Source organism: Alnus glutinosa, chromosome 12 (genome assembly GCF_958979055.1).
Source record: "Alnus glutinosa chromosome 12, dhAlnGlut1.1, whole genome shotgun sequence".
Taxonomy (NCBI): Eukaryota; Viridiplantae; Streptophyta; class Magnoliopsida; order Fagales; family Betulaceae; genus Alnus; species Alnus glutinosa.
Window position 1 is genome coordinate 24,181,772 of NC_084897.1, and position 15,956 is coordinate 24,197,727.

At 41.3% G+C, this 15,956-nt stretch overlaps 2 protein-coding genes across 2 annotated transcripts; both read left to right on the plus strand.

Moving 5' to 3' along the window:
• The first annotated feature begins 3,901 nt into the window (after nt 1-3,901).
• On the plus strand, nt 3,902-6,789 carry LOC133852697 (uncharacterized). Its single transcript, XM_062289456.1, has 2 exons — nt 3,902-6,175; nt 6,325-6,789. Exons 1-2 carry the CDS (start codon nt 3,902-3,904, stop codon nt 6,787-6,789), a joined length of 2,739 nt encoding a protein of 912 aa, XP_062145440.1.
• A 1,978-nt stretch (nt 6,790-8,767) lies between these two features.
• LOC133852098 (L-type lectin-domain containing receptor kinase IX.1-like) lies at nt 8,768-10,826 on the plus strand. The gene has a single exon (XM_062288772.1). It carries the CDS (start codon nt 8,768-8,770, stop codon nt 10,703-10,705), a length of 1,938 nt encoding a protein of 645 aa, XP_062144756.1. The 3' UTR covers nt 10,706-10,826.
• Nucleotides 10,827-15,956: the final 5,130 nt, after the last annotated feature.

The window sequence follows — 15,956 nt, forward strand, 5'->3', positions numbered from 1 at the left end:
CCTCAGACGGGCACTAAAGGCAAGCAGGGCATTTTCGTAAATTCGGACTTGTATAGAGGGGCAATTTCGGGCTTTTGGGGCTTCAAAACTCACGTGCACGGCAGGTGGGCATTTTCCATCCAATTTGACGACTTAAACTGACGGAGGGGGCCAAAAAATGAGAGTTTGGTAGTTTGGGGGGTCGGAGTGTCAGTGTTGGTAGTTCGGGGGACCATCCGGAGAAAGGGTGGTAGTTTGGGGGGCTTTTATATATTTAACCCTAGATTTTTATTCCAAGTTGAGTATATTAGCGAAGAGTAATGCTTGTTGTATTCATTTTTTTTTTATTAAAAAAAAAATTGTTTAACAGACACTTTGTATACAACACACGTTATTTATTATAATGTTTCATAACTACCTAGATATCTATTTTCTTTAGTTTTTATGAGTGTTCGGTTGGTCGTGATTCGATTTGCCAATAGTTATTAGGATTAGGGATGTGTTATTTATATATCATATTACCCTACATCAATCCTACACCAAGACACATTGGGTGTAGAGCCTATGTATATAGGACCCACATATATGAGACCTATATTCATGGGTCTCACACCCTATACGTCTTACAATCTTGGTGTAAGATTGATGCAGGGTAATGTGATGTAGAAAAATCATTTCCCTTAGAGTTAATGTCTTACTTTGCATACTCATTTTTTTATATGGACCGAAGGAGAAATAATTGAGGGAGACCTTTAACTGGCCCCCCTCCCCCATTTTAAGTAAATAGTCATTTTATTGCAAAACATGTAAATAAAATGGCATTGTTTACTCAAAAGGGGGGAGGGAGGCCGGTTAAAAGTCTCCCTCAATCATTTCTCATACCAAAGTTAAAAAAAAAAAAAAAAATTAAATTAAATTATACCATTAAAATATTGTAAATAAAATATATTTTTTCTCTCTCACTCTCTGAGAATAATACTTAAGTAACATTTAAATAAAATAAAGAATAAAATAAAAAATCCTCTGAAATTTATATGAAAAAAATAAATAGATAAAATAATAAACAAAACGGTGCTGTTTTAGACTATAACATCTATGTGGTACTAAAAAGTACCGCATAGAAGCCGGATCCCAAGAAATCAACCCCAAAATCTACTGCCCACTTCTCAACTCATCCGGTGTCGTCATTCTCTCAACTGGGTGAATCACAATCGGCCACGTCTCCACATGCCAGAATCATCACATCCTTGTCGGCTCCAGACAAAGGTGAGGATCCCTTTTTGCCACGGATATCTCAGGTCTCCAACACAGTATCATCCCACATTAAATGCCTCTGATGTGTTTTCTACATGCAATTATGGAACTAACCTTTCCTTAATGGACTCAGTCACTCAGTCACTCCACCATCGCAAACATACAAGAAATACCCGAAAATCCGGCCCTCACTCATCCAGCCCCCTTTTTTTTTACCGAGTTTCTTTTCTCTTGAGCCCATATGCTTGCCTCCGGATAATCTAGTCCGTCCCCTATCTCAGCCTTTATCTAACACCATCAGATATCAACCAGGCCATCTCAAACTTTAACAAGCCGTTGGACCATGTTGGACCTTCCCTTCCTTTTCGATATTAAACACGTATTTAGTTAAAAAGATGCTACATGTGAGGAGGCGTGTTAAGAGTCCCACATTGTCAAAGTATGCTTGAATTGTGAACTTTATAAATTTTGAGCAAATCTCTTCTCTTTAGATATCTTTTAGAAATGAATAAGACTCAAATAACTTCAATACTTACATTGATAATTTCTCAAAAATTCATCAGTGGCCGGTTAACATCACCTCGATCTCATTTATGAGATGGCATAATTTCCATGAAGAACAGTACTCTTTTCTAATACAATTAAATGCGACGTACATGCATGTGCAACCACCGTGTAGAAATGGGCATACATATGGTGGAGATATTCAAATGCAATGTCAGTCGTAATTAATGATGTTTGAATTAAAGACATTTATTAATTATCGTGAGAATACTGCCACTTTTTGAAACTCAATGTACGTTACGACGTTAGCACCTACGTAACATAGGATCTAAAAATCAGGACTCTACCCCCTAGTGATTGTAAGAATACACTATTTATACACCAAAGAGACGTTGGGTGTACGTCTGCACACAATGTGTTGTCAATTACAGATTTGTGAACGTTGGAATATGGTTTAGTTTCCTTGTAGGGTACGTGTTGCCATCCTTAACTGCGCGTCATTCTATTGCTGTAATACTTTGCCTTATGAGAAATTATATTTCTACATGTATCGTACAAATTTTGTACATCTCTTTTTTAAATTAATTATTAGATTTGTAAAGTTTAAAAAGACTTATATGAAAGTTATACAAATTCAATAGTTGATCTAAAAAAATATATGCACACAAATATATATATAAAGGCTGACTTATTCCTTATGTGGTGGCAACGCGTCTATGTGATCCGCTGGAGTGATTTGTGGAATATTGTCTAGCAGCAACTTGTCTACGTGATCGATCTGCTAGAGTGATTGGTACGTGGAGTATTGTCTAACAGTGATGACTTTGACAACAATATTATTAGAGGAATGCTACATATCATCCATTTGTTCTCCTTTTGTCCCCTTTTATTATTTAAGGTTGTCTGCCACACACCTACTCTTGAACCCGAGACGGCTATCCATTCACCTTTCTTTTTCTTTTCTATTTTTAACATGTTCATACAAGAAAGAGGAGGAGAGATTCGAATTAGTGATCTTCGCTTCATGAGTTGTAATTTCCAGACGATTGAACTACCCCTTAGGAATAGTTATCCATTCACTACCTAAAAAAGCTTATGACGTAACCAATGGATTATAATGTTTAAAGTTATCACTACAATTGTTTTGTTATATATTTCATTTTCAATGTGTTGACGCTATTGTATGAGAAATGTTATAACTCATTTTAGTGTTTTTTTTATATATATATATTTTTTTTATGTTAACATGGCACTCTGTTTTTAATATAAAAAAACAACAGCTTGCTTTATCTTTTCTATTTTTATTAAAAAATACAAAGTGTCGTATTAGCAAAAAAAAATTTTAAAAAAAAAAATACTAGAAGCAACTGGATCATTCCTGATTCCTGAGTCTCTATTTTGTTTTCGAAGACTGCTATAAATTAAGCTGGTGGCTGAAACTTTAGTACCATCGATCAGGATATAAACCGAAAGTTCAGGATCCATATCCACGCGATTACTCGCTTTCAACTTGCCTTTACTCTCCCTCTCAAAGTCGTGGCCATCTCTTTTGTCATGGGCCTATCAGGGGACTAGCCCATGGGTATCAATCTACCATGGGTTATTACCAATAGACAGCTAAGAAGGAATGACGTAGCAGGAAGGTGTAGACCGTTGCAAGGAGAATTCTAGAAGTATTCCATAATCTGTTATTCTTATTGTTCTTTTACTATTTTACCCTAAGTTTGTTATTGCTTACTGTCAAGGAGAGAGAGAGCAGAAGATTCCTAACCGAGTCTATATAAGAACTATGTAGTAAGGGAATAGAACACACTTGAGAATTATTGTGATCCTTCCTTTGGAGAGACTGAGCCTCTCGAATCGCTCAGAACTATCAATACCAGTATTATTCAGTATCTTCCCTTTCCATTTTCTCTATTAATCACAAATCCCCTTACATTTGGTATCAGAGCCGTCGCTCCTTCACCCACTGCTTCCTCACAAATTTTTTTTTCCATTCTCCATTTTCCTAATCTTTCCTCATGGCCGACGGTACCCGCTTGTTCCAGTTGTCCGAATCCCTGAAAGAGTGTCAGGATGCCCTTCTTCAGCAGCAGACCACCACCAATGCCTTCCAACAGCAACAACTCACCCATAATACCTCCTTTCAGAGCAACTCACTGAAATGTCCGATTTACTGCGCACCCTCGTCACCACTCATGCTCGGCTTCCTCCCGAACCACACCACGTCGCACCTGGCCTTTTTCCTCCTCAGGGAAATGTGGGTCACGACGTTCCTCCTGCTCAGGGCCTGGAAGCTCGTGTTGAGCCTCGACAGGGCAGCGATGATCGTGGTTTCTTTGGCAACCCGGGCTGGCACCATCAAGATGACCGTCGTCTCCAGTTTGACGACCAGCAGGATCTTCAACCAGGCGACCGTTTGATGACAACTCGGGCCTTACGTCTCGATTTTCCCTGTTTTGATGGCACCAATCCTGCGGGCTGGACTTATAAAGTTAATCAGTTTTTTGATTACTATCAAACTCCCCTTCATCAGCGCCTTCGCATGGCCTCATTCCACATGGAGGGCGAGGCCCTCATCTGGTTCCAGGACACAGAGGAGTCAGGGCAGTTTCCGACGTGGGATGCTTTTGTCCATGCCCTGTTAACTCGATTTGGGCCAGCTTATGACGATCCGATGGAAGAGTTGATGCGGCTTCGTCAATCTTCTTCGGTGGCTAAATACACCACTCAGTTCGAGGCTCTATCTAATCGGCTTCGTGGGGTCTCTGATAGGAACCGTTTGACTTGTTTTCTCAGTGGTTTAAAGGATGATATTAGACTTCCTGTCTGTATGTTACATCCTACCAGCCTTATTGCTGCGTTTGGCCTTGCTAAACTCCAGGAAGAATACTTGCAGAGTTTCAGACGTCCTGTCCGTTCTGCTACGTCTTCTTTTTCCTTTGGCCATCAGCAGAGCTGGAACCATGCGGGCACTGTGTCCTCCCCTGTTCCAACCCCTGCATCTGCCCCATTGGCTTTACCGGCCAAACCACATGCTGGACTCCCAATCCATCGTATTTCTCCTGCTCAAATGAAGGAACGCCGGAAGCGGGGCCTCTGTTATTACTGTGACGACAAATGGCAGCCTGGCCATAAATGCAAGTCTCCTAGCCTGTATCTCCTATCTGGCTTAGAGCTACTTTCGGATGAAGCTCCTGAAGATGTTTATTATAATTCCACTGACACAGTTGAGCCTACGCCGGAGTTTGACGTCGTGGAATGCAAAGACCCTGAGATTTCCTTAAATGCTATTTCTGGTTCGCTCGGTGCTAAATCCATGCGACTTTTGGGTTTTCTCCTCCAACACCGAGTAAGCATTTTGGTTGATTCAGGCAGTTCTCATAACTTCCTGGATCAGTCCTTGTTGCTTAAGGTTCCACTCTCCCTTGAACCTACTCACCGTCTTCAGGTTAATATTGCGGATGGCACTTCCATTCCATGTTCAGGGATGGCCTCTTCGGTTTCCCTTTGGATCCAGGGCCACACTATCATCTCAAATTTCTATTTGATCCCTTTAGGGGGCTGTGATGTTGTCCTTGGCGTTGAGTGGCTTCGCACGTTGGGCCCCATCTTGTGGGATTTTACCCAAATGACTATGTCGTTTACACTGCAGGCCCAGAACCTTACGCTCACTGGTGTACCCCCTGGCGAACTTTCAGTGGCTGACGGAGCCCACTTTCTTCAGTCCAACTCTGCCGCTACTAAGGGCCTCCTATTGAAGTTGCTCTCTTGTGATACAGCTCCACCCCCTACGGCCTTACCAGTTCCCATTCAGACACTCCTGGACTCCTTTACAGAGGTTTTTTCCACACCCACTGGTTTGCCGCCTTCTCGTACCCATGATCACAGCATTGTCCTCAAAAGCCCACACCCTGTCAATATTCCCTCCTATCGCTACCCTTATTTCCAAAAGGCTGAGATTGAGAAGATCATACGTGAGCTCTTAAGCACTGGGGTCATTCGCCCCGTCAAAGTCATTTTTCGGCCCCAGTCCTTTTGGTCCGGAAGGCTGATGGCAGTTGGAGGCTCTGCGTGGACTATCGTGCCCTTAACCGTGACACAGTCAAAGACATTCCCAATTCCGGTTATTGACGAATTGTTAAATGAACTCCATGGTGCAACTGTTTTCTCCAAGCTGGACCTTCGTTCCGGTTATCACCAAATCCGGATGAAGCCCGACGATGTTCCTAAGACTGTGTTTCGCACTCACGAAGGCCACTACGAGTTCCTCGTCATGCCATTCGGCTTGACAAACGCTCCAGCCACTTTCCAGGCCCTCATGAACGAAATCTTCAGTCCATTCCTACGCTGTTTCGTTCTTGTCTTTTTTGACGATATATTGATTTACAGCCAGAATTTGGAGGACCATGTGCACCACTTAAAGGCAGTTCTGGAGGTTTTATTGCAGCACCATCTTTTTGCTAAACAATCCAAGTGCACATTTGCTGTGGCTGAGATTGAATACCTTGGCCATTTTATCTCTCATCAAGGAGTTCGAGCGGATTCGGCGAAATTGAAGCCATGCTGAATTGGCCTCTTCCGCAGTCGATTAAAGCCCTACGCGGGTTTTTGGGCCTTACCGGTTATTACCGGAAGTTCATTCGGCACTATGGTATTTTGGCTGCTCCCTTAACGGCTTTATTAAAGAAGAATGCCTTCCACTGGTCTCCAGCTGCGTCGACTGCTTTTGATCAACTTAAGAAGACGATGATGACTCCTCCGGTTCTCAGGCTCCCAGATTTTTCTATTCCCTTTGTGGTAGAATGTGATGCTTGTGGGACGGGCCTCGGCCCAGTTTTAATGCAGCAAGGCCGACCCATTGCTTTTCTCAGCAAGGCCCTTAAGGGCCAGGCACTCCTTCTCTCTACTTATGAGAAAGAGCTGCTTTCCTTAGTCACCGCTGTCCAGCAGTGGCGGCCTTATCTGCTGGGACACTCTTTTACGGTGCGTACGGATCGTCAGGCTCTCAAATTTCTGTTGGAACAACGGGTGGGAACAGTCTTCCAGTAGCGTTGGTTGTCCAAGCTGCTCGGCTACGATTTCCAAATAGAATACAAAAAGGGCCGTGACAATGTGGTTGCTGACGCCTTATCCAGGTTGCCCGAGTCTAACCCTTCTATTTCTCTCATCTCTTTTCCGACTCCTACTTGGATCTCGGATTTAAAGGATTCTTATCTCTTAGATCCATACACTGCTGCCTTGTTACTTACTCTGCAGCAGGGAAAGGCTGCTCCTAAGGGATACTCCTTGCAGCAGGGTTTGATCCTTCGCAAAGGTTGACTTTGGATTGTGAAGGGTTCACCGTTTCAGCAACTACTTTTGGAATTCATCCACGCCAATCCCGCGGCAGGACACTCCGGGTATCACAAGACCATCCAGCGTGCCAAGGCAAATTTTTTTTGGACAGGGATGCGTGCTGATATTAAGAAATTTGTTCGTGAATGTTTGGTGTGCCAAACAAATAAGCATGAGACACTGCCCTCCCCAGGCCTGCTCCAGCCTTTGCCAATACCTTCCCGGATCTGGTCAGACATCTCCATGGACTTCATTGAGGGCCTTCCTTTGGCTCATGGTTTTTCTGTTATCATGGTGGTCATCGATCGTTTTTCCAAATATGGACATTTCATCTCTTTAGCTCACCCGTATACTGCTGCTACCGTTGCTCAAGCCTTTTTGGCCAATATTTTCAAATTACATGGGCTGCCGGCAACAATTGTTTCAGACCGTGACCCGGTGTTTACTAGCTCTTTTTGGCTGGAACTATTCCGTCTCCAGGGCACTACTCTTGCCTTCAGCTCAGCCTACCACCCCCAGTCGGATGGGCAAACAGAGGCTCTCAACAAGTGCCTTGAGACCTACCTTCGGTGTTATGCGGGTGCCAAACCAAAAGAATGGAGTGTGTGGCTTCCTATGGCTGAGTGGTGGTATAATACTAACCACCACTCCTCTACTGGTCTTACACTGTTTGAGGCGGTTTATGGCTATCCACCACCCTCTCTTTTATCCTACGTTCCTGGCACCTCAGCTAATCTCGCAGTCGACTCCTAGTTGAGGGATCGTTCTACTGTCCTTTCTATTCTTAAGGAGCATCTGCACGAGGCCCAGCATCGGATGAAGACTCAAGCTGACAAACATCGCACTGAATGTGAATTTCAGCCTGGTGACTGGGTTTTTCTGCGCCTTCAGCCTTATCGTCAGAAAAACCGTCGCTCTGCGCCGAAACCTGAAGCTCTCTCCTCGCTTCTTCGGACCATTTAAAGTCTTACGTCCCTTGGGTCTGTTGCATATGAACTGGACCTGCCTTCTGACGCTCGTATTCACCCAGTATTCCACGTGTCTTGCTTGAAGAAGAAACTGGGTCTACACATCACACCTCTTTCCACCCTCCCGCCAATCGATGCTGCTGGTGAAATTCGCCCCGAGCCAGAGGAGTTGCTTGCACGCCGAATGGTCAAACGTCGCGGCAAAGCGGCTATAGAGGCCCTTGTTCGCTGGATGGGTGCTTCTTCGGCCGATGCTACCTGGGAGCTTTTATGGGATCTTCAACATCAGTACCCGCACCTTGTGGGCAAGGTGCTCTGATGGGAGAGGCCTTGTCATGGGCCTATCAAGGGACTAGCCCATGGGTATCAATCTACCATGGGTTATTACCAATAGACAGCTAAGAAGGAATGACGTAGCAGGAAGGTGTAGACCGTTGCAAGGAGAATTCTAGAAGTATTCCAGAATCTATTATTCTTATTGTTCTTTTACTATTTTACCCTAAGTTTGTTATTGCTTACTGTCAAGGAGAGAGAGAGCAGAAGATTCCTAACCGAGTCTATATAAGAACTATGTAGTAAGGGAATAGAACACACTTGAGAATTATTGTGATCCTTCCTTTGGAGAGACTGAGCCTCTCGAATCGCTTAGAACTATCAATACCAGTATTATTCAGTATCTTCCCTTTCCATTTTCTCTATTAATCACAAATCCCCTTACATCTTTCATGTATATACCTATGTTGCCTCTCTTCTTCTTCCTTCTACTTCTTCCCACCGCTCATTCAATTTCTTTCCAAATAACTCAATTTAAACCCACTGCCACCGACATACTATATCTGGGTGATGCTGTACCTTTTCTTGGAGCCATTGACATGTTCAACACAAAAACATATCCCTGGCGAGTAGGTTGGGCCATCTATGCTAAGAGGGTGCCGCTCTGGGACTCTGATACGAGAAAGCTCACTAACTTTACGACACATTACTCCTTCACTTACAACACCGGAGCTAACGATAATGCCGATGGGCTAGCATTCTTCTTGGCTCCGGCTGGGTTTGAAATCCCGCCGAATTCATATGGTGGATTTCTAGGCCTATTCAACACCACAACCGATACTGATTCACTTCGGAACCAAATTGTTCATGTTGAGTTCGACTCACTCTCGAACGAATGGGATCCTCCATTTGATCATGTGGGGATTAACAACAACTCAATTGCTTCTGCTATTTACACCCGTTGGAATGCCAGCTCGCACAGTGGAGACACTGCTGATGTATGGATCACCTACAATGCTTCTACCCAGAATTTGAGTGTCTCTTGGAAGTACCAAACAACCTCTAATACTTCGGAGGTTACCAATCTTTCTTATGAAATTGATCTCAGGGAAATTCTTCCCCCGTGGGTCACAGTTGGATTTTCAGCCACTAATGGTATTGGTTTGTCTGGAGAGCAAATTAAAATTCAATCGTGGGAATTCAGTTCAAGTTTAGAAATTAAGGAAAAAAATGGAAATAATGCAAAAAAGAAGAGATTAGTGGTTGGTTTTACAGTTTCGGGTGGTGTTCTGATAGCAGGGGCAATTACAACGTTTGTAATTTTGTGGACATGGAAGGGAAAGAAGAAGGGAACGGTAGATACAAAGAACTTAATATCGATAAACGACGACCTAGAAAGAGGAGGGGGACCAAGAAGGTTCTCTTATAACGAGCTTGCATTAGCCACCTGCAACTTCTCAAATGAGAGGAAATTGGGTGAAGGAGGGTTCGGCGCCGTTTACAAGGGGTATTTAACTGATTTAGACATTCCAATCGCTGTGAAGAAAATCTCAAGCGGGTCTAAACAGGGGAAGAAAGAATACATCACTGAAGTGAAGATCATTAGCCGGCTGAGGCACCGGAATCTTGTGCAACTCATAGGATGTTGTCATGACAGAGGTAAGTTCCTACTTGTCTACGAGTTTATGCCAAATTGTAGCCTTGATGCTCACCTCTTTGGGAAGAGGAGTCCTCTCCCTTGGGTAGTGAGATACAAGATATCTCTTGGATTGGCCTCCGCGTTGCTCTATCTTCATGAAGAGTGGGAGCAATGTGTGGTGCACCGGGATATCAAATCCAGCAATGTCATGCTAGACTCTAGTTTCGCTGTCAAGCTTGGTGACTTTGGATTGGCTCGACTTTCGGATCACGAGCTAGATCCCCAAACAACCGGGTTGGCCGGAACTTTAGGATACATGGCTCCAGAATGCATGAGCACAGGTAGGACTAGTAAAGAGTCGGACGTGTACAGCTTTGGGGTGGTTGCCTTAGAAATTGCTACTGGAAGAAGGTCAGGTTATCCCATGGAAGAGGATTCTGACGTAGGCTTGGTCCAGTGGGTTTGGAATCAGTATGGGAGAGGAGATCTTCTTTTGGCAGTGGATGGGAAGCTGCAAAATGATCTTGACGAAAAACAGGTCGAGTGCTTGATTATTGTTGGACTTTGGTGTGCTCACCCTGATCGAAGTCTTAGGCCCTCCATTAGGCAAGCAATTCAAGTTCTTAATTTTGATGCAACCACACCAAATCTTCCAACACAGATGCCTGCTCCCATGTATCATGTACCGATAGCATCAGTCGGCTCCAGTGAACCTTTGATCACTACAAGCCTTCAAGGGGTGGGTCGTTGAATTAACTTAGAGGCGTTGCTTTCTAAGATTAGATGGGAAGTGAAAGTCCGGTTGCTCTCTAAGGCGTCTCAGAAGTAGGCCAGTTCCACTGTTCGGGTCCTCCGTTTTCTTTCCCTTTTTTTTTTTTTTTTTTTTTATTTTTTTCTGTTGGTTGAGTGTTTGGATCTGTTGAGAACCGTGATTCCAGTTTCTGGAGTGTGTAGGAGTTGAGTTTGATCAATAAAGATTTTATTCACTCAAAAATTAAAAAAAATAAAAATAAAAATGACGCTCGATCGTAATTGTGCTTGACCAAATTGGATTAGATTAACATGTTATCTTAATACTCTCTCTCTCTTTAATTGGTTCTATTAATATAGTCTTTCTTTTTCTTATTTATACGTGCCTTCAAAGGGATCGAGAAATTCGATCTGCTATTATCTTCTTCGTTTTTGTATAATGATTTAAAAACTAATATAACTTCTAATTAACTAATTATGTATAAGATGGTGTCTGCCCTTGATCTGTGCATCTCACTAAACGGATTTGATGGGCTGGCTAGCTTGATTTCCATACAATCATTCACCATAGCTAGAATAATTGAAAGGGTGCATTCATGTGCGACATGAGAGTCCACATCTTCGAATATAGTTTAGAGTGGTCAGATGTTAAATTAGGTTGGAGCAGCTAGCTAGCATGGTTGCCCTTAACATTGAGCCTGTCTAGCTCGTGACCTATGTGTGAAAAGCCTGGTCCATTTTCACCGCCTACACCAATGATGTTGGTTTTTTCAATTTTTTTTTTTTTTTCCCTTCAAATTTTAACCGTTAATTTTAATTAATTAATTAATTTTTTTTCTTAATGACGAATCTACTATTATTAAGAGATTCTTAATTTTTTTTATTAATTATCATAGGTTAAAATAACAAAATCGAAATCATTTAATACAAAATAGTGATTAACACACTAAAAAAAAACTTGCAGTTTAGCTACGATTGTAGCCACGTGGCTATTTTGCTACGTGGTAGATTACCTACGTCGCGATTTTGCCACGTGGGTAAACCACCACATAGCGAAATGTTTGCGCAAGTTATTAGTCACATGGATTATTTCCACGTCGCCAATTAGCCATGTGGTACATAAGCCACGTGGCTAAAATATTCATATTTTTTCCAACTTTTTTAGGAATTGAAATTTTTACATTTTTTTTTTTTGATAATTTTAATAAATTAGTCATGTGGTGTATTGTCCACGTCTCCAATTAGCCACGTGGCATATATACGACGTGGCTATTTTTTTTTATATATATTTTGACAAATTAAAATTTTAGCCACGTGGCCAATTAGCCACATAACAAATAAGCCATGTCTCTATTTACTTATATAGATTAAAAAAATTAATTAAAAGACAATTGTGAACGCACGTCGCTATTTGTTGTTTTGATTTTTCGAATCTAATGTGATTAGGTTTTTTTTATTTTGGGGTTTTATATTTTTGGTTTGATGGGTTCAAATCCGGCAATAGGGCGATTGCCGGTCCCGGCCTGGATGTACGCCGGAAATATTGTATGTATACTATATTGGGAGGAAAAAAAAAAAAAACTAAATAAAGAATTTTAGCAACGTGGCTTTAAGGAAGTAAATAAAAATCAAGTGCATCGGTGTTCAATCTTTTGGAAAGAATTGTGTCTCCTTTTTGCTGCCAGTTCTGTGCGTAGACAAGAATTGAGCCAGGTTTGGAAAGTAATTATTTTCTGCCTTGTGTGTATTAATTCGGTGCTGTTGGCTTGGACAGAAAGCTCGGTTGCCGCTTATCTTGGAGAGAATCTTGTATAAGGAGACGCTGAACCAGCTAAGGAAAGAGAGATCATGTCTTGCTCGGTGCTAAACGGGAAGGAAATCTGTGGCTATACTCGGTGGACAGCTACAGCTCTTTATTCACGCCTCCCCGTCCACGTATGCTCAAGTTCAACACCCGTGTCTTGATGTGCCAGCTGCTTGATTAAGGAAATTAACGTGAGTAAACCGGTCCCTTGCATATCTGATTTGTTATGGAAATAATAACGTGTACAGCTTTTGAACGAATGTTCGTGTTTCTCTCTTGTTCGGTCTTAATGCACTCAAATGGCGCGGCACCCTTCTCGCGTACATGATTTCAAGAGAACAGAAATGGAAAGAATTAATTGGTGCTGTCTCGCGCGTGTTGTTGGGTCAAGGCAGTTTACGGAAAAAAAATCACGCATCCTTCAAGAGTACTGCTGCACCACGTACGTGTTGGTCCTTTTTGGAAAGAAATCTGTCTCTCGGTTGGTGCCCCATCGATGGAAAGAATCAAACTACTGCTGCACCCTTTGAAAATGTGTGTTGAATTTGGTGAAAAAATTAAAGGAGTGTCGTTCAATTTGGTGAAAATCAAGCTGGAGTTCGGGTACGTAATTGGTTTGCGTGTGCGGGCGAGGGAGATTGAAGATAATTAATAATAATAATAATAATAATAACAAAAACATATATAAGATTACTGAGATCAGGGCAGGTTATGCCATAAATCTGACCTATAATTCTTAATTTTATGACGAAGAGAACAAAAGGGCCCAAGGAAATCTTTTTCTTTTGGGTGGAGGGAAAGGCCGAAGACGTTTAAAAGGTATCTTGGGCGAAGGGAAGCAGCCTCTATTTAAAAGGTATCATGAATTTGAAGAAATACGAGTAAACCCTACTACAAGGCTTTCGGTATATAAAGGCCACTCCATTCACAAATATTATTGTTTCATTAATCTCTAGCTAAACCAGCTTTTTTGTTCGCACATTGACGGGAAAGGCCTCATGATACATATACACAAGTTTGACGGTTTCACTTCCAAATTATGTTGAAGCGTTCAAAATTTATATTTTATTGTTCTAATAATTTAGGCAAATACTATTTTTCTAACTCAACTTCTAACTCCACCAATTTTTTTAAAAAATCAATAATTGAATTTGTAGAAATCTACATTTAAGAAAATAGATCCAATATCTCATAAATTTTCCTAGAAATTATAAAAATGTCTAATATTTAAAAAATCATTTTTTATTCACCCTAGAAATTACAAAAACATTCCACCCAAAAAGAAAAGGCAGGGAGAGAGAGGTTTTAAAAAATAGAAAGAAGAAGAAGAAGAAGATGGGAGAGACACCAAGTAGGACAGCGGTATGGGTCTCACCCAGTCCGTGTCAGGGGTAACCCACCCAGCTCAGCAAAACACATTTGACACCCGAGCATCATACACCCATTATTCTCTTCCACTCTGTACCCATCCCCGGCCATCGGCAAACAGGGCCAGCAAAACACTCGCCTGCTTGAACGCGTTCGAACCCAGGTGAACCGGCGCGAACCCGGCTGAGCTGCCGAGCGTGGAGAGGAATCGGAGGGTGGATAGAGGAATCTCGTTGGGGATGGACAGTGGAGATTTGATGGGGGAGAGGAAAAGGGTGGTGGTGGTGGTTCGGAGGAGTTGGGATCTATGATGAGAACGTTTCCCAAAAACAAAGAGAGAGAAAGAAAAACAAAATCAGGTCTGTTTTGCTCTAGAACGGTGTGAAGTGACGGAAAAAATAAAAACTCCATTTGGGCCGTTTAAAACTTTCACTGCATCTGAGCCGTTGAAAACTTCATTAAGCCGGATCCCTTAATGAGTAGGTGGAGACTGGAAAGAAATAACTGAGCCGGTGTTGACATCAATTCGGTCCTATGCCCACACATTCTACTTTTTCTTTATTTTTTAAACTAATTGTTTTTTTATGGATAAAATAAAACAATTCTTTTTTTTTTTTTAACAAATTTACGCGATTTTATATTTTTATTGACTGCGTTACATGGTAGTAAGGTGGAGACCCGACATTCGAGTCCAACTAACATGGCATACTCAGCAGTTTTTTAACTATTTTTCTTAAATATAAAGAACAAAACTTCTTTTTGCTTTCCTCTTAAAATATATCTCACAACAACTTCCATTTAAATGTATTTTTTGGAGCCTTCTTCCCTTGGGGCCTTAGGCGACCACCTAAGTCGCCTAAGGGTAGAGCCGGCACTGCTCTATACGAGCGCGAAACACCAGTATCTTTATGCATGCCACCAGAAACCCCATTGTTGTCACCATGAATAAGAAAGATTTTGGCACTTTCACCACCATTACAGCCACAATTTTCACCATGTACATGCAAAACCATTATTGTGCTCTTTATCACATCATCATTATTATTAACCATAGTTGCCAAATGAGCCGCTTCTCATTATTGTTAAGGACGCATTCCCACATCCCTTCCTTTTATTTCCTCTTTTAGAATCAAGAGTGGGAAAAACTCTCATTGATCCCTTTCCTATTTCCCTGTTATTGCTCATAAAAAAATAAAAATAAAAACTTTAACTTTTATTATTGCATTGTTGTTATTGCTACCAATTGTACTCGAACTTTTGATTTTAATATTCTAGAAATTTCTCAAATTCTTTTTCCAAATATGTTAGGCTTTTTTATTCGCTGAATCGGTGTTCAAAAAAAGTAGGGTTGGACACGGGCCGGATTGGGGCGATTTTACCTAGTTTCCCATACCTGTACTGCAGTGATCAGGTTTGAGACCCAACAGCCCGCTACCTGCAATTTTTAGTCTAAATCCGTAGGATTTCGGGTATCACGGGGTGGGTGGAATTAGTCAATTTTGCAAGTTCACGTTATATTTTAGTTACTAAATAATTAAGTTACAATTTTGCAAGTGTACGTCTCTTCGCAGTTTAGAAATATCCATTTGTAATTATTGGTGTCTTTTAATTCATCTTATTAAATAATTACTACCTTATACTTTGCCTTTAGATTGTGACTTAATGTGTTAATTTATTTTTACTCTTTCTTAATCAATATTTTATCTCTTTACATCCATTTGTTGAATCCAATACAAATATGATTTTTAATACTGTACATTTTCACCTATTCATCTTTACATATGATCATACTCCAACCAGAAAAAAGTAATTAAATAAGAATAGCCCCTGAATACGAAGAAACAACATTACCAAAAAAAGGCCATCTAAATAGCAGAGATCGTTTTATGATCAACTATGTTGTGAAAAAGATCATAATTATATGAAAAAACAATCACGCTCATAAAAGAACACCAAGACTTGCATGGTTTCCTCGATGTGAAGTAGAAGAAACCATATATATATATATATATATCAACTACTTCACGATTATAGTGGGTAAACATGGGCTATAATCGTGAGCCATATATGTATCATTGTA

What these genes read in the sequence shown, in the direction of transcription:
- LOC133852098 (XM_062288772.1), top strand. Translation starts at nt 8,768, where the DNA reads ATGTATATACCTATGTTGCCTCTCTTCTTCTTCCTTCTACTTCTTCCC.
- LOC133852697 (XM_062289456.1), top strand. Translation starts at nt 3,902, where the DNA reads ATGTCCGATTTACTGCGCACCCTCGTCACCACTCATGCTCGGCTTCCT. An exon ending in ACTTAAAGGCAGTTCTGGAG is followed by an intron (nt 6,176 to 6,324) that starts GTTTTATTGCAG and finishes CCTCTTCCGCAG; the next exon opens with TCGATTAAAGCCCTACGCGG.